This window comes from Suricata suricatta, chromosome 15 (genome assembly GCF_006229205.1).
Source record: "Suricata suricatta isolate VVHF042 chromosome 15, meerkat_22Aug2017_6uvM2_HiC, whole genome shotgun sequence".
Classification (NCBI taxonomy): Eukaryota; Metazoa; Chordata; class Mammalia; order Carnivora; family Herpestidae; genus Suricata; species Suricata suricatta.
In genome coordinates this window covers 44,556,252-44,574,474 of record NC_043714.1, presented here as the reverse complement: position 1 = coordinate 44,574,474, position 18,223 = coordinate 44,556,252, and the positions used below count along the sequence as shown (strand labels likewise).

At 41.5% G+C, this 18,223-nt stretch overlaps 1 protein-coding gene across 1 annotated transcript in view; it reads right to left on the bottom strand.

Moving 5' to 3' along the window:
* Nucleotides 1-11,587, bottom strand: part of GRHL2 (grainyhead like transcription factor 2) — a 114,206-nt gene extending 102,619 nt beyond the window's left edge. Inside the window, exons 1-3 of the mRNA XM_029923776.1 lie at nt 11,517-11,587; nt 10,020-10,215; nt 3,880-3,947 (exon numbers count right to left, since the gene is read on the bottom strand). Coding sequence (XP_029779636.1) covers nt 3,880-3,947; nt 10,020-10,187 — 236 coding nt within the window. The 5' untranslated portion in view covers nt 10,188-10,215; nt 11,517-11,587. The remainder of the gene's footprint in view (nt 1-3,879; nt 3,948-10,019; nt 10,216-11,516) is intronic.
* Nucleotides 11,588-18,223: the final 6,636 nt, after the last annotated feature.

Here is an 18,223-nt window from a genome sequence, read left to right as displayed (position 1 = left end):
AAGACATAACAATCAAATAGGATGAGTAGGTCTTGTTTGGATCCTGATCTGAAAAACCAAAGAGATGTTTTGAGACCATGGGAAATTTGAGGCAACTGACTATGACCTGGGAGTTAGGTGATATTAAGGAAGTATTGTTCATTTAGTTATGATAATGGTTTTGAGATTATGTAATAAAACATCTGTTTTATTTAGAGATACAAATGAGAAGTAGCTAGAGATAAAACGACATGATGTCAGGAACTTATTTTAAAGACTACTCCAATAAAAAAGAGAGACAGAGACAGAGAGAGAGGGAGAAAGAGAGAAACGGTAGAGATTAAGCAGGTGTAACCAATAACTACCACGGCTGAACCTGGAGAATGGGATGGGCACGTGAGGGTTCTGTCCTCTTTACTCCTGGATATGTTTGAAAACTTTCAAAAGAAAGATAAAATAGCTTTTTATTAAAGGTCGGGGAGGTACCATAACTTGAAGGGGGCAGTGGAAAGAATATATTACACTGTTCTCTAGACTAACATCCTCGCAGAAAAAACAAAAGGCAATGAGAATTTATCATTAAAATGTTTTCACTAAATTGAGAAACAACATGAGTTCGCTGATATCCTTAGCACCGAATTACTTCCAGAGCTTGAGAGAGAGCTGTCACTGGGCTTATGTAAAACAGTATCGCTCAGCTCTCACACCTCCTGACAGGTACAAAGAGAAAGGAGAGGATTTGGAAAATTAGTTCTCACCAGGCTGGGATAAAATATTTTCCATTTATACTATAGAATTCTGGGAGAGAGCAGAAGCAAAGAGAAATTCATCAATGGAAGAGTACTGTGGATAGCACAGTGATTTTACTAGCAAAATCCCTGTGGTCAGTAAAATTTGGAGTCACCTCTCATCTATGGATTTTTCTGAATGATATGGAGGAAAAGAATACATATTTTGCATGGAGCCCTATCTCCAATGTCTGTGTTTTGTTTTTTCCTGTTTTTTTAATGTGTGTGTGTGTGTGTGTGTGTGTGTGTGTTTTAAATTAGTTAGCCCACAACGGGCATCTCTCATAGAGGGAGAAATATTTGAATAAAGTTGGTTCTTCCCAGAATTGACCTCTCCCAGCCCCTCTGAGCTGGCCTTAACTCTCCAGCTGGCTGGTGCATTTTAGCTTTGATTTGTCAGACAAAACCTCAAAATGAAGGAAACTTGAGGAAAGAAGGGCTCCAACATGAACAAAGACAGCAGAAAAATACCTAAACTTTTCTGAGTCTATCACAAATCTGTAGAATACATTCCAGAAAGTAATCCTTTAAAAAATAAAACTGCAAAGCTACAAACATTTTGGCTTTAAGTAATAGCCTGTTTTCGTGGTCAGAACAGTACAGGGAACCTGCATGTATGACATGGTGAAATTTAGAAATTACGTTTAATCTGAGTCCAGTTAGCTAGATAATGCCAAACACAGACCACCCGTTAATGTCAGCACTTCCTAAAACTCCATTGTTTAGAATATTGCATGGAATGTTAATAGATGTTTCTCAAAGAAAAGAGTCTGTGATAAAATCAGTATTAAAAAAAAAAGCCGTAACAAACCCAAACCTGGATGGGTAGCAAACATCATGAACTCAGAAAAGGCCTCCAGGCATTCCTTCGCCTGTTTAATTATAACCCAGAACTTCCCAAACTAATTTTACCGCAGACTCTTTTGTAGAGGATTAACTATTAATACTTGTGGATCATGTCCTGTAAGTTGGATGTAGAAGGGACTGATCTACACTGAATAGCTACAAGTGTCCGGTTTCTACTCTTCTGGACTTTTACAAGCACAGACCTACTGCCTTTGCCAACAGAGTCAAAGTTAACTAACTCCTCTATAGTTAGAGTCCATTTTGGGCCAATTTAATTAAGTCTTTTTAGTCCAGGAAAAACACATGAATCCCAAACAAGAAACACAAGTCAGAATATCTGGGGCATTCTCATAAGCAAAGATAAGTGAACTACAGAGCTGTATAAACCTAGTTGAATCGTCATTACCACATGATGAGGAAATAATAAGACGAGGCATCATCCTGTAATGTGCAACCGCCTCTGTGGAACAGCGGTCATTTCAGAAGCTAGAGAACTTCAGACAGACACCCAAAAAATGGATGATTACAGCAAAGTAAGAATTATCGTGAGCTACTGGCTCGCCTGCAATAGAATTTAAAGTTGAACCAAATATTGTAGTAGGAGAACAAAACCCAATGCCAAGAACAGTGTGTTAAATATGCTTTTTAAAAAATCTGGGTCATGCCAATGAGATTTCGTTATTTTTCCAAGTACCAACTTTGACAGACAGACAGATGTAATGGTACCGTGCTAGCGCCTGTCACCTTAATTCCTGAATATGCTGCGGATCAAATGATACCCTTCCATATTACATTCAACTGAGTCTATGAAGTCATAATCGGTCTATATAAGGTGGTTTTGTCTATACCTCACTGCCAGTTTTTTGAAGGTGCTCCGCTGAAATCACAATAAATAACCATTAAAATATGATGAGGGGCTGTCACTCTTCCACGTTGTTCTACAAGAAGCTTTAACAAAAAATGGCCTTTTCTGTCTATTATGATGAAAACAGAGCACATATCTTAGACATGCTTCCCCCTGCCCCTGCTCTGAATCCTGGTATACGGTTTAGCAGACTGTGCATGTGTGGCTTAATAAAATACCGGTGAAATGGAGGAAAAACCACAATATCTGAAGAGTATCAGGCTCTTTCTCCCTGTCATCGCTACTACCAACTAGGGCCCCATGACAGCGTGCAGCATCAGAAGATTCCCTTGAAACTGCAAATCCGATGCGGACAGCCTTGATCTTTGCAGAGGGTGTGCTCGGGAGGTGATACACCGCCCAGGGCTGCGGGCTGGCGGATGCTTCCTGCCGCCGCTCATGTCACAGGCAGGTCCTATCAAGGCCAGGTAAGATTCGGATGTATGAGCTAGCAGGGGTTTCACTTCCCCTCACTACATATTTCCATATGAAAGAATCACCAAAAGAAAAGCACTGTGGCTTCTCCCCTACTCCTCTGCAGAAAAGGGATATATTTGATTAATGAGTTTGGGAGAAGTAGCTGAGTAAGGTCGTCTGGTCCCTGCTGGTTCCCCCTTTATGTCCGGATCATCCTGGCCATACAGAGAGGACTCCAGTCACCCCTGCCATACCACAATGGCCTGTCCCTTCAGGGAGGCTTGGAGTCCTGCCTGAGACTAGGTGAGTAGACATATATAAGTCAGGATTGACTTGTTACAAACTGCAGATTCAAAAATCGCATTCTCTATTGGCTTCATCAGAAATAAAACTGAATTTTCTTTCCTTTTTAATTTCAGTCTGTCTGTGTCTTGTTTTTCAATTGGCTCTTAATTCAGGATCGCAGGGAAAGGGGTGTCATATAATGATCTCCTAACATCCTTCCTGCGCCTGCACCCTCACAGCTCTCTACCAGCTGCCTGCCAGAGTGAGAAACAGCCCAGTGTCCTTCCTCTCCCTCTCATCAACAGCAATCTCCACATGACTCACTCCCTCAAGCGCTTGATCCCAACTATCCAGCCATGGACCAGTCAGAAGAGCTGACCCTGGCAGGACGCTGTCTTGCCAGCATTTCACCTCTAACTCGAGATTTCCAGCCTTCCAGGAAAGAGCCTGCTGGTGACCCTGTGGATGCAATTTGCTCTCTCTACTAAGAGATCCATTTTGGACCAAAGTCTAAAAGACAGAGAGAAGAGGAGAGAAAGAAGAGGCTGAACTTTTTGACTCCATCTCAAGAACAAAAACTACAGCTGAATACTACTGTTTTTAAAAATGCAGAAAAAGTTATTTGGGGAGCCAGGCACACCATTTTACCTCATACCATACCTTTTATCCTGCTCTTCTTGGCTGTCACTCGCTTTGCTTACAGATAGCAGCCTCTTGTCGCGAGGAACCTAGAAATATCACCAACCATCAGTGAGATTCACATAGATGCAACTGTGACTTACGTGCAGGGCTAGAGACCAGCAGAAGCAAAGAAACTGAGGTGGAATGTTCTCCGGGAAAAGGTGGCCCATTTGCTACAGGCAGGTGATGGTTAAAGGTAAGTAGCCCAAGTGGCAATGACAGTGGATCAGAAGCACAGCAGTGATGATAACCAGGCCATAATGATCACGACTCTGCTGTGCACTGCTGACACAGGCAGTTCTGCAGGGACCTGACCACCCGCCTGAGCCCACCCCACCTTGGAAGAGAATGAGGGGGAGAGAGCACCAAAAGCAGATGGTGAATCTGGACCCTGGAGCAGACGGAAATCATCATGCATTTACAACAAACATCCTGTTAACAGATGGGGGGCTGACCCTCTGCTCTGATGAGGGACTTTAGGTGCTGACATAGAGGAGGGCAAACTAGACACGGGCTACACTGCCTAGCTGGACAGCAACATCTAGCATACCCGGCCCAGCCTTTAACCACCATCCCCACAGAGTCTGTAGCTTTGCTTCCACAATTTTCCTTCTAATGCACTTTTAGTATTGTCTTTGCAACCACAATGGCAACACATTACCTGAAAGGTTATTGAAAAATACTACTAGAGAAAAGAAACCCCTGCCGGCTGCATTTCTGACCACCATCCAATCGCCCTCCTGTAGCATGGGTCATTCACAATCTCTGCCATTGTTCCCAATAGTGGGTTTCGATTTGGTTGGTTGGTTGGTTGGATGGATGTTTTGTTTGTTTACATTTTGGGGTGGTTTTTTTTTTTGCTACATCTCCACATCTTCATGCTAGCCAAACACCTTTGCACTCAAATACAGCCCTCACTATTTTGAGATAAAAGAGCTTTTATGAGAAGCATCCCTCTTGTAGATTCTTCTAGAAATTCTTAAGGTTTCCACTCACTTGGATACATATGCAAGCCAGTCAGATGGATGAGGGTCTCGAGACAGCATAGTAAGGTGGCTACCAGTTAAGACCCAGATCTGTCTGGGTTCGAATCTCAACTCTACCACCAACTAAATTCTGCCTCACTTTCCCCATTGGTAAGCCATGCTTAATGGCAGTCCTATAACTCGAAGTGTTTTTCAGGAAAATTAAATGATTTAATTTTTTCAAAGTACTTGGAGTATCTAATACTTTATAACACTTGTTAAATAAAAATAAGTCAATTTTGGGCACCTAGGTGGCTCAGTCGGTTATGCGTCCAACTTCAGCTCAAATCATGATCTCACAGTTCATGAGCTTAAGCCCTAAGTCGGGCTCTGTGTTGACAGCTCAGAGCCTGGAGCTTGCTTCAGACTCTGTACCTCCCTCTCTCTCTGCCCCTCCCCCACTTGTGCTCTGTTTCTCTCTGTCTCAATAATAAATAAACATTAAATTTTTTTAAAAAGTCAATTTTAAGTCTCTGTTCACGTGCCAATGTTGAGAGTCTATCTACAATGTACACTGTAGATAGAAATGAGGTAAATGAGGGGTGCCTAGGTGGCTCAGTTGGTTAAGCATCCAACTTTGGCTCAGGTCATAATCTTGTGGTTTGTGGGTTCGAGCCCCACACAGGGCTGTCTGCTATCAGCACAAAGCCAGCTTCTCTTTCTTTCTCTGTCCTTCCCCAGCTCATTCACACTCTCTCAAAAGTAAACATTGAAAAAAAGAAATGAGGCGAATGAAACATAGCTCCTATCACCAACTGAGGATGACAGATAAACATAAAAATATAAACCTTCATGCATCATTATTCACAATAGCCAAAAGATGGAAGAACCCAAATGACCATCTACAGATGAATGAATAAACAAAATGTGGTATATACATACAGTGGAATATTATTCAGCTTTAAAAGGAAAAGAAATTCTGATACATGCTCTAATACAAGTCTTGAAGACATTTATGCTAAATCCCATGTGAAACAAATCCATCCACTTTCCTCTGGATGCTTGCCTCCTGGTTGCCTCCAACATCTCTTCCTTGGGCTACTGCCTCCTAACTTGTCTTTCTTCTCCTTCACTTAGTCCCTGCAAATCCATTATGGATCCATTAAGAAGATCCAGACTGACCTAAAAATGCAAGTCTAATCCCATTAGGCTCTTACTTAAAAGTCTCCAATGCTTCCCATTACTCTTGAAACCATGGCTCCAAAAAACCTTCCTCCTCAATTTGGGTGGCCCCCACCACTGCCATGCATATAGTCACGCTGAATCTCAAACATGCAGTGCTCCTGCTTCCAGCCTTTGGATACCCATTCCACCTCCGTTATCTATCACCGTTGTTGGACGGTCACAGTAGTGAATATTTGTTGGATGGATGGACTGATGGATGGATGGACAGATGGATAAATAGATGGACAGATATATAAATAGATGGCTATATGAATGGAAAAACAAGCCAACCAACACACTGGTTTCCAGCATTATACAGCTAACAAAACAGATAGGAACCAACTAGCCAAAGAGGCTATTTTCATAAAGCTGGAATCAGATAATTAGGAAGCAGCTTTCCTTCAGGGGAAAATGAAGTAAGATAAAGTGAGTCAAACCACTTTTAAAATTAATTAACTAGTGGGATATATTATGTTTTCTGTCATGCCTGAAATTCATCAAAAATTCACACTTGACTTGGAAGCTGCTATTGGTATATAGCTTGAACCGATGTAAAAACTAGGCTAATATTTGACCCCTAAATTCTGAGAATTTTAGCAATTGGCTATTTTTAATAGATCCCATTTAAAAAGCTTTGGATGGAATTTTAAAATTTTGAACCCATCTTTAAATTGGGTTCAAAAAAGGCAATTTCTGGGCACCTAGGTGGCTGAGTTCATTACAACGCTGACTTCTGCTCAGGTCATGATCTCATGGCTCCTGAATTCAAGCCCCATGTGGGGCTCTATGCTGACAGCTCAGAGCCTGGAGCCTTTTTTGGATCTGTGTCTCCCTTCTCTCTGCCCCTCCCCCACTTGTGCTCGCGCACTCTCTCTCTCTCTCTCTCAAAAATAAAATTAACATTTAAAAAAAAAAGGGCAATTTCTCATGGTGGACAATGTTATGAATGGAATGGTTTTCCCCCCAAAGTTTATGTGTTGAAGCCCTAACTCCCAAGGTGACTGTATTTGGAGATAGGGCTTTGTAGGAGGTAATTAAGGTTAAACGAAGCCATTAACAGTGGAGCCCTAGACCAATAAGACTGATGTCCTTATAAGAAGAAGAGACACCACAAAGAAATACACATACAGAGAGAAAAGGCCTTATGAGGATGCAGCCAGGAGGCAGCCATCTGCATTCAGGAAGGAAGAGAGGCCTCACCAGAAATCAACCCTGCCAGACCCTTGATCTTGGACTTCCAGCCCCAGAACTGAGAAAATCAACTCCTGTTGTTTAAGCCACCTAGTCTGTGGTATTCTGTTACGGCAGCCCCTCAGACTAATACAGACAGTGCATAGAATGGATATTAGGAAATTTATAGGATTGTCTTTTGACCTTGAAAAAATCCCACTTAGTTGCCTGAACTATAAAATATAAAACTTGCTGGGCTTTGCAAGTTTAAAATGCACATGAAAAGACTTTGAAATGTATGAACTATTATACCAACATATGTTTTTGCAGTTTCCAAGGACAGGGGTCACCATTTCTTGAGTGCCTGCAGTGTGTTACACACTCCTCTCTCTGACAAAGCCCACTACTGTCCCCTGAGGGGATGTAGTACAACCTTCCGAGTGAGGAAATGGTGTACTTTACAAAAAGAATCAATTAGCACTTCCAAAGCAGTATAAAAAAAACCATCGAACTTACGTGATAATAGGACAGCATTTGTTACAATAATTTAATTTCCCAAAGCTTACACGTGAAAAATAGAACCTTTCTTTTTCATTGACAAATCCTTCAATGTTTAAAATGTTTCAACATTTTATGTTTCAAACAAAAACATAATCAAGTTTGAGTGACATAAAAGGAGCCAGGAAGCTCTACTTGTCCACACAGTCTCAGAGACTATTTTATTTAAAAGTTTTATATCCTTGGGGTGCCTGGGTGGCTCAGTCAATTAAGCGTCCAACTTCAATTCAGGTCATGATCTCGTGGTTCACGAGTTCAAACCCCACATCGGGCTCTGTGCTGACAGCTCAGTGCCTGAAGCCTGCTTCGGATTCTGTGTCTCCATCTCTTTCTGCCCCTCCCCTGCTCTCTCTCAAAAATAAATAAAAACATTAAAAAGGTGTTTATATACTAAAGTAATAAATTCATCAGGAAAAATGGTAATTCAACAGAGTTTTATAGACTTGACAACAAATTGAGTTTTATGTGAACCCCTTACTCTGCATCTCAACATATTTACAGACGGCAATGTTTCAATTTTCCTTTAAATATTAAAAATACGTAAGAGGAGAGGTAACTAGGCACAACATTTACTAATAATTATCCTCTGAACCTATGGGAAATAAAATCCATTGCTTTCATAAATTACATTGCTTTCATAGATTACTAATTATTTGGTTTTAAGGTATACTTCTCTTTTCATAATACGAAGGAATTGGCGTCTAATACAGCCATCTGAAATGACATCCACCACACAGTGATGGAATAAAATCTATTTTTAAAAAATTAGAACAATATGTTACTTCAAAATATATCTTGATCTAGCTCTTCAACGTCTTACCAAACTATGAACGTATTAACTTAATATAGTTACAAAAGCCACAAAGCAAGCTGTAATGACCCAAGTGGTTATGTCAGGGTCACTCCAATGGTGGGAAATCTTTGGAAAGTATGAGAACTCTGGCTTAGGACAGCGAAAGGAAACAACACAATGTGCAAAAGTGGAAAACTGAAAGGACACAGAGAGCAAGAAACGGGCAAGAAAACAGGAAGAGATTAAAGCGAACTAAGAGGAAAATTGTTCCTCTTGGATGATCTCATGATGGAGGGGGTGGGAGGCGGGGATTCAGTTCTTGTTCAGAAATAAAGCTTGCACTGTGCCCAGCCAGCAAAATAAACACAGCCATTGTCACCTTCGTGCCAATTCCCAGCCTAGGCCAATGGTGTTTACAGTCAAAGCTGGCAGTAAATCTCAGTAAATACTTGTTGATTTTTACACTTCGCCCGTGCTCAGGGAACACGTCGTCCCGCCTAAGAGATGCACCACTGTTTCCTGTTGGTTTCCTGAAATAGTCCTATTTTGAAGGTATCGCATGGCAGGTATTTTTGTAATGTAAGTGAGACACATTCATTTTGTTTCAAGGATTTTTCAAAATGAGTATTTAGTACCCATCAAAACACATGGAAACAAGGGTTATATCAAAATTGGGTTTTGGAATTGCTGCAAAAGTCTACCACAAGGCACTCGTTGGCATAGTCCTTATAAAACTAAATTATCAATAATTCTAGAAACTCTGGGCACTAAGGAGGGCACCCTCTGGGATGAGTACTGCATGTCATATATAAAAGATGAATCACTGGGTTCTACTCCTGAAGCAAAGACCACACTGTATGTTAATTAACTTGAATTTAAATTTTTATAAAAGTTTCTATTATTTAAAAAAAATGAGAAATCTAAAAGCAACCTAAATGCCCAATTATAACTGAGTAATGACTAAATTACAGTATAGCCACTCAAGGCATCTTATTATTTTTTTTTTTTAAGTAATCTCTATGCCCAATGTGGAGCATGAACTAACAACCCTGAGACTGTGTCACTTGCTCTACCGACTGAGCCGGCCAGGCGCCCCTGTCACATTTTCATTCACCAAAAATCGTAAAGTGAAAATGGCAGCAAGGAAGTATTTGCAACATGGTATGAAGGAGGAATGACATGCAGACAATGTATATGCATGGGAACGGAGGACACAGAAGTAATTACCCCGAACTGAAAACTTCCCCTGGGTGGGTGGGTGTGTGGCGAGGTTCTGCCCCAGTGAAGGCAAAGCAGGGAGGCAACGGGAACAGAACCGGCTGAGTTCCAAAGTGATCTCTCCCCTCCTCCCGCCAACCAGGCAGTCCTCTGGGGACAGGAAAAGGCACAGGCAGGGCTGCGGGGTGTACCTTGTAGTAGTCGTACAGCAGCCCCAGGGCAGCGGCACTGTCCTCATCACCATTAATGCTCATCATGGCCTTGGTGGCTGCCGTCAGGGGATTCTCCAAATACGACTTCCAGGCTTCATCCTCACTGGTGTAGGCTCTTCGGGTATTGAACGGAGGGTCACTGGGCATGGGCACTAAGGCCACCAGTCGTTTTGTACTTGAAAGCAAGAGAAACATGAGGTTCATTATCAGAGAAACGATCCTTTTTCCACCAAAAATACCTATATTGTATGATTAATTTGGACTCCCCCACAGGGGAAAAGGGCAGGTTAACACTAAAGTCGCTGCCACATTGCATTTAGAAAGCCCCTGTGCCCCTGAGAAGTAATAGCAGTCTTACAAGGTGGAGGAGTATTGTGAGTTGATTCCCTTCACACTTGGGTTTTTTATCTTCTGGCATTCTAGGAGCCAAATCATTTTTATTTGATTGCTCTTTATTAAGGAATATTAGAATGGAATGCGTGGGAGCCTGTGAGGAAGCAGGTTTCATTGAAATCTCTGAGTTCTAATTATAAACAAATATGTGCAAAGCATTAAGTGGAATCAATACGTTAACGATTACTAAAAACTTTTATGTAGTTGCATCTACATTTAAAATTGTTTGCCAATTATACACCAGTCCACGTCTCTTTATTAAAATGGCAATATAACTACTTTGTAAATAAGGCATATTGTAGATATGTTGCATAATAATGATATGAAACAATAGTAATGACACAGACTCTATGTGAACCCTCGGTTGGCACAGGATCCTACTATATTCCAATGACACAGAAGTTCTAGGTTATAAAATCCTCATGGAGAATGAGTAGAGTAATTGGAGATTTAAAAAAAATTTTTTTAATGTTTATTTATTTCTGAGAGAGAGAGAGGGAGAGACAGAGTGCAAGTAGGGCAGGGGCAAAAAGAGAGGAAGACACAGAATCTGAAGCAGGCTCCAGGCTCTGAGCTGTCAGCACAGAGCCCATCACAGGGCTCAAACCCACGAACCGTGAGATCATGACCTGAGCTGAAGTCAGACGCTTCAGCTACCGAATGAGCCACCCAGGTGCCCCTGGAAGATTTTCAGCAGAGACAGAAAGGGGTTGGAGTCATTTATCAATCCTAGCCAAGCAGAACATAGGTAAAAAATCAAAATTGACAAGCAATTTCTTACAGAGAAATGACTCAAATACCCAAATACCGTAACAGTCCTCAGCAGCTCCCTGGGCCAGGACCCCAGCTGTCAAGTTACAGGTGCCCGGAAAGGCTTTGGCACTTGTCTCCTGGCCCTCTATTGTTTGCTCATTGAAACAGAACCAAAATGTAAGGACCTATTGTATTTCAGGAACAGCTGTAACACATACTAACATAACATGGACAAGTGACAAGGCTGGTGAAGGCAACACCTGAATTAATAAGTGGAAATTTAGCTACTGTGGGTCCTCTATGGCCACTCAGTTCTAAAAGAGGGCGTACCTTTTAGCTGACACTCCTACAGGCCCTTCCAATGGTAGATGGTCTCTCAGCTCACTCTGTGATAGAGAAGCAGTGTGCGCTCTCGACAAGGACCAGGTCGAGGGCCCTCTCCGTGCTGACACGGTGCCATGCACTGGTGTAAAATCAGAAGATGACACTGTCATTGGTAAGATCTATCAGGGAATCAGCATGGGAAACCCACAGTCAGTAGAGTAGAATTCTAGGCTAGATAGTCTCTAGGCCCCTAATTTCAACTCTATGTTGGTGGTTGGGTGAAATAACTGATTGAGAAGAAAGAGAGAATACTGACCCAATTATAAATGAAATGAATTGTCGCCTCGTTTCCGTAGTGTAGTGGTTATCACGTTCGCCTCACAAATGAAATGAATTAAAATAGTATAATGATGCTTCTGGAAGTAAAGGAGAAAAAGCCTGGTGGAAAGGTTTACTAAGCATTAGGTGTGGCGTGGACTGGCATGGGGGCTGGAAGGGAGCCGTTGGCCACCATTTATAGAGGTAGAAAACTGTCTGAGTTTCAGCTTTTTCATGCCTTAAATAAGGACAGCAATGCCTACCCTACTTACCTCACAATGTGATTTTGAGAAGCAGATAAAAAATGGGTAAAATAGAGTTCTATAAACGGCACATGCTACATAAATAACAGGCACTACTGTCAGTGCATAGTTCATTGTTCCTGTAAAGTTTGTAGGTTCACCGATTTTTGGTAAAGTCGATCATAACTGAAAAGTCTTAAAGATAGGGGTCCTGGGACGCTTAGCAGCTTCAGCGCCTGACTCTTGCTTTTTGGCTCACATCATGATCTTACGGTCGTGGGATCAAGCTGCACTGTCAGCACAGAGCCTGCTTGGGGTCCTCTCTTTCTCTCACCCTCCTTCTCTGTCCCTCACCCACTTGCACACTCTTTCTCTCTCAAAATAAATAAGTAAACATGTTTTTAAAAGTATTAAAGATAATCATTAATTAGAGGGAAACCGAAGATGTTCACTTAGCTTCTATATGTATTTACTGAGAACTTAGTAGATGCCAGGCCTTATGCCAGTCATTGAGGATGCAATGACAAACGAGACAGACCCTGTCCCATTGCCCACACAGCTTGTGGTCCTGTGGAGGAGAGAAAGTACCCGCATTAAAAGAGCGATGAGCCTGAGAAAGGGTGCATGACAGAGGAGACCAACCTATTTGGATGGAGGAGGAGCCAAAGTTTCTACAAAGACCTGAAGGTGGGAATGTGTTGGTCAGTGCTGAAATGGGCAGATGTGGGAAATTTCTGTTAAAGTGAAGAATATCTTGCTAATTCAGAATAGTGGAATTTTCTGATAAAAGCAGTTCATTTGCATTCATTTTGGAGTCAGCCAGAGAAGTTTATAAATCCTAATCTAATACTAAAATAGCATTTTCATGTTGTAAAAATTACTAAGTTATATAGGATATGGTTGGATTCAGGGACAGAAATGTTGGGGACATCTTAAGGGTCCATAAGTGCAAGAAATGAGGCCTCTGGGGAGAATCAAGAGAGCAGAGGTGGTGAGCCCAAGTGTGGCAATGCCGCCACCACCCCTCTCTGCTTGTCTAGCTGGGGCCACCGTGGCTGATTCCACTACTTAGACGACGGAGCAGCAAATTCTGAAACTGAATCTGTGTCCAGCACGGTCCAGCCATCACGCACATTTCAATGCTTCAACACCTAAAATGCTCAGTCCTACAGGAATGAATGAAGAGCCTCATGTCATTTGCAGGGACCTCATCATTGAAAAAGATTTGGATCTTATTCTCTTTGATGACTGAGGGAAGCATATATTGCTGGGAGGAGGAAGGTGTTAATTACAACACTGGCTAATTTCCAAAACTTTAACAGGAAGTGCCAGGCTGAAGGATAAGAGCCAACTCTTCATTTACACTAAGTGGTGTCCTGATTCACTGGAGAGATTTTTCTTCCCGTCTTCCTTCTTAATGTCCCTCCACCCTCCTCTCTCCTGCTGGGTCTTTTGGATTGCCGATTTCATTGGTTCCCAGCACAAATTTTCACGCATAAATTTAGATTCATCAGCTTTTCCCCTATGATGAAATGGTTGATGACTCCTTACATGATTAGTGCAAAGAAATATTCTGGGAAAGCACATTACTAGCTGCTTCTTTTCACATTTTTGACGGCCAAAGGAGCCTTTTATGTTCTTTCCTGTAACTGCAGAGTGACTTCGTTTTTTGGCGTCATAGATTATAATCTCTCTGGTACAGAACATTGCTGAAGAAAGCTTGGTTTAATAAAAACAGAATAAAAAGTTTAGTTTAATACCTGAGAGCATTCACAGCCAGGCTAAAGGCCATGTGAGATCGCACATGTAACTTTCTGTTCTCATTTGTTTCTTCAATCCACTACTTTACTTTGGGGATGTTGGAAGAACAGTTGAGATGAGTCATCGGAGGAAGCAGTGAAAGAGGTGGGGCAGTCATGCGGTCATGCGACTGAGCCTGAGATCAGGATGCGGAGGCAGGAAAAGCTCCAGATCGCACTCTGCCAGAGGCAATCTACCATCCCCCACAAGCCTTACCGGGAGTCTAATGCAGGAATTAATTGCTAGGGAGAAGCACTGGAAACAGCAGCGAACATCTTTACCTTTGAAAAATATATGTAGTAATGACCAAGGAATCCAGACACAAATCCATTTCACTTCGAACGGCAAAACAAAAATGGGGACGTGCCATAGCCACACAAACGATCACTTTGATCCATTTCTCATCCTCCATTTCTTCATAACTCTGAGGAAGGCACTGATTTTTATCTTTTTTGTTTTGGTTTACTTTGTTGTTGTAGGGGGGATTGTCAACCCAGAGGGAGGATGGTTTTGGAGTTGAAAAAAATCTGTCTTTTGTGTGTGTGTGTGTGTGTGTGTTTTAATGTTTATTTTTGAGAGAGAGAAAGAGCGAGAATGGGAGAAGGGCAGAGAGAGGGGACAGAGGACCCTAAGTCGGCATCTGCACTGACAGCAGCGAGCCCACAGTGGGCTGGGCTCGGAACCAGGAGATCATGATCTGAGCCAAAGTCGGATGTTCAGCACTCAATCAACTGAGCCACCCAGGCACCCCTAAATCTCAGTTTTAATTTCAGTTTTGTCAATTATTGAATTTGGATGAGTTACTTTCCATCTTTGAGCTTCAATTTTTTTTCATCCATAACATGATATCAGTGTTTGAGAGCTGTTCTAAAAGAAGAACTCAGATATTTACAAATGAAGTACCTGGCACATTACAGATAAATAGTTCAACAAATAATAGCGTACTAATAGTAATATAATAATGTATATAATAATCCTATTAGTAAGACTTCTCTTTAGAACTGATTCTATCAATGCCCTCTGTTCAAAATCCAATAGTCTGTTGTCACAGTTTTTTTAAAATTTTTTATGTCTTTATTTTATTTTGAGAGAGAGACAGAGAGTGAGCAGGGGGAGGGGCAGAGAGAGAGCAGAGAGAGAAGGAGACAGAATCTGAAGCCGGCTCCAGGCTCTGAGCTGTCAGCCCAGAGGCCGATGTGGGTCTAGATCTCACAGACTGTGAGCCACCCAGGCACCCCTGTTGTCATTTTTAATCTCCTTGAATTTTCTCAGCCATTTCCTCCTTCTGTAGAATCTTGCCTTGCCTGGTTCCCAAGACAGTGGGAAAGTGGTTCTCCTCTGCAGCCAGTCATTCGTTCCCAGTTTTTATTCCACATCAATTCTCCTTTTATTCCTCTAACTCTGATAATCCTGAAGCCTTTGCTCTTTTATCTCCATTGTTGATTCCAGTGAGTTTCACTGATCCTCTACCTTAACGACTAACAGATGTGTATTGCCAGACCCAGTTCTGCACTTTCTGCTCAGATGCTGTTATCAACTTAAAACTCAACAGGTCCAAAACTAAGCTAATCATCGCTTCTCAGTTGGGCACCCCTCACCATCGTCTGTCCCTGGTCTTCTAGAACCAAATCTTGTGTACTGGTTTAAAAGATACGTTCAGGAGCCATATTGCCTGGGTACAAATCCTGGCTGCTTACTACTAACTAGCTGTATAACCCTGGACGACTTAGTCCATCTTTCTGCGCACCCGTTTCCTCACCTGTAAAACTGAGATATACTTCAAATGAAGTAAAATAATATGTACTCCCTAGTATTTTTGTCAGAATTAAATATGGAAGCAGTGTCAAAGCTTTTGTTAAAAGCGTTAGCTTTTGTTAGTTCTCTTCGTCCCTTATACAGAGTCGGTTACCATCCCATCATCCCAGCTCTAGTCTCTTCTCTTCACGCCTCCAGCGAGTCTCCAATCCTTCAACTTTCCCCTCTTCAATCCATACTGTAGCCCCATGGAATCATCTTCCTAGAGCATTTACGTATATATGAGTTGTAGTTTCAAGTACTGTAAAGAGAATGGGGGAGGACGGGAGCTCGATTTTTCATGTTTTCATAAAATCAATGTATAGCATACTTGTAAAGTTGATTGTGAGCTATAGTGTGCTACACAAGTGTAAGTTGCCTTAATTGTAAATTAAAAATTTTTTAATGTTTATTCATTTTTGAGAGAGAGACAGAGACAGAGATGAGCAACGGAGGGAGAGAGAGGGAGACACAGAATCCGAAGCAGGCTCCAGGCTTCGAGCTATCAGCACAGAGCCTGACGCGGGGCCTGAACTTACAAACCGCAAGATCATGACCTGTGCGGCAGTCAGCCGCTCCTAACTGAGCCACCCAGTTGCCCTGCCTTGACTGTAAATTTAATTTAAGTATTGATGATATCTGAACTATCTTTCTCTCATCTCCTAATTCTCACCTTCAAATTAAATAAGCTGAGGATTCATTCTTCTAGTCTCCGTAAATGTGAGCTACATCACTAGGAAACCAAGCAGATTTACGTGCAGGCCACAGGCAAACAAGAGGAAGACTAAAACTCAATCAGCAAAGGTCTGAAACTCATGGTCCTTTACTCCGACCTGGTGTCCACCACTCTCAACATTGACTTGAGCTGGGGGCAAAAGAATTTTGCCACTTCCTTCTCTCTAAGAAGTGAAGTTTTTATATAATTCACAGGATTTCATGCTATGGTCTCTACTTCAGTCTCCCTCTTCATCCCCCCATCCATATCTCTTTGTTCTCTCCCTCTCTTTTCTCTCTCTCTTTCTCTCTCTCTCTCTCTCTCTCTCACACACACACACACACACACACACACACACACACACACACAAACACACACACACACAGCCTTTATCTTGAGATAATATGAATTCTGTTCTCCACATAGAATACCTTATCTTATACTGAGTGTTCGGCACTCGGGGTCCAGTCTTCACCTACTTGAATATCTTGTAGCTGATTACTGGCATATAATCACTTCAGCCATATTTAGATCCTAAACTTAAGAGCAGAGTTTCAAGAAGAGATAATTATCCTTTCTTTTGGAATCTTGGCATTTTTTCCATTAACAGAATAATACTTGCAAATGGAAACTGAACAACCCATGATCCCAGCTAGAGTTAATGTCATGATTTAAATGCCAACAATATTAGTCATCTCACTGCTGTCCACTTTCAGTAACATCCCTCCTTTTGGTGCTTGCTAGAGGCAAATCGCAAGAGATAGCAGATAGTTTCCATGTTAGAGCAAGAGTTGAAATTTGTTAGGAAGGATTTATACTGAGCACTCGTCCTTAATCCCTTTTAACCTTTACTCTTGACTAATCCATATAGACTTCAAGGGAAATGAAATAAATCCAGAAGCCTGGGGTGATATTGATAATCTTCACACTGATGATGGTTATATCTTCAAAAGAGAGTATCCAATTAATTCAGCGAAAATATTTTGATGCCTTCAACCACGTAAAATGCATAGTCTTTAAAAATAATAAACTTTAAAACAAAACTTATGTTTATTGAAATTAAGATAGTTCCATTTTAGATCTACTCATTGCAAAATATGCTGATTCACCGATTGACACATAATACCTTTCCCTCCCCCTCCCCCTCCTGTCCCCTCCCTTCTTTTTCCTCCTCCCACTTTTCTCTCTTTCTCTTTCTCTCTCTCTCTCATTGGTGCCCCAGCTCTGCTAGTGCCTTTAGTCCCCTTATTAAGTAATCCAGAACTGAGACTGAGAGGATTAGGGAAATAGTTCAGCAGAAAAGGCATATCATAAAGCACTAGAACCACCTAAGGAGAAAGATATCACACTGGAAAGGGGAAGGAAGAGGACAAGAAAGAATTGCAAAATGAAAAGAATTTGCAAAGACCTCAAGCTACGGTGTAACTGTGTATATGTAAATCAAAATTCAAAATGTTAACAATGATTGAAGGTGAGTTTTTATTTGCTACTTTTGATTTTATACTTAAAAACATTTTATAATGTTTCTTTATTTTTGAGAAAGAGAGAGATCAAGTTGGGGAGTGGCTCAGAGAGGGAGACCAAGGATCCTAAGTGGGCTCTGTGCTGACAGCTGAGAGTCCAATGAGGGGCTCAAACTCATAAACTGTGAGATCATGACCTCAGCCAAAGTCATATGTTTAACTGACAGAGCCATCCAGGAGTGCCTCGATTTTTACATTTTTCAAATAGTGTTCAAAAAAGATCAAAGTGTTCAATAATAAGACACCTACTTACTGAGCAACTACCATATGCCAGATATGCTTTCCAAGCCCCTAACATGGGTTACCATTTATTCCTTACAG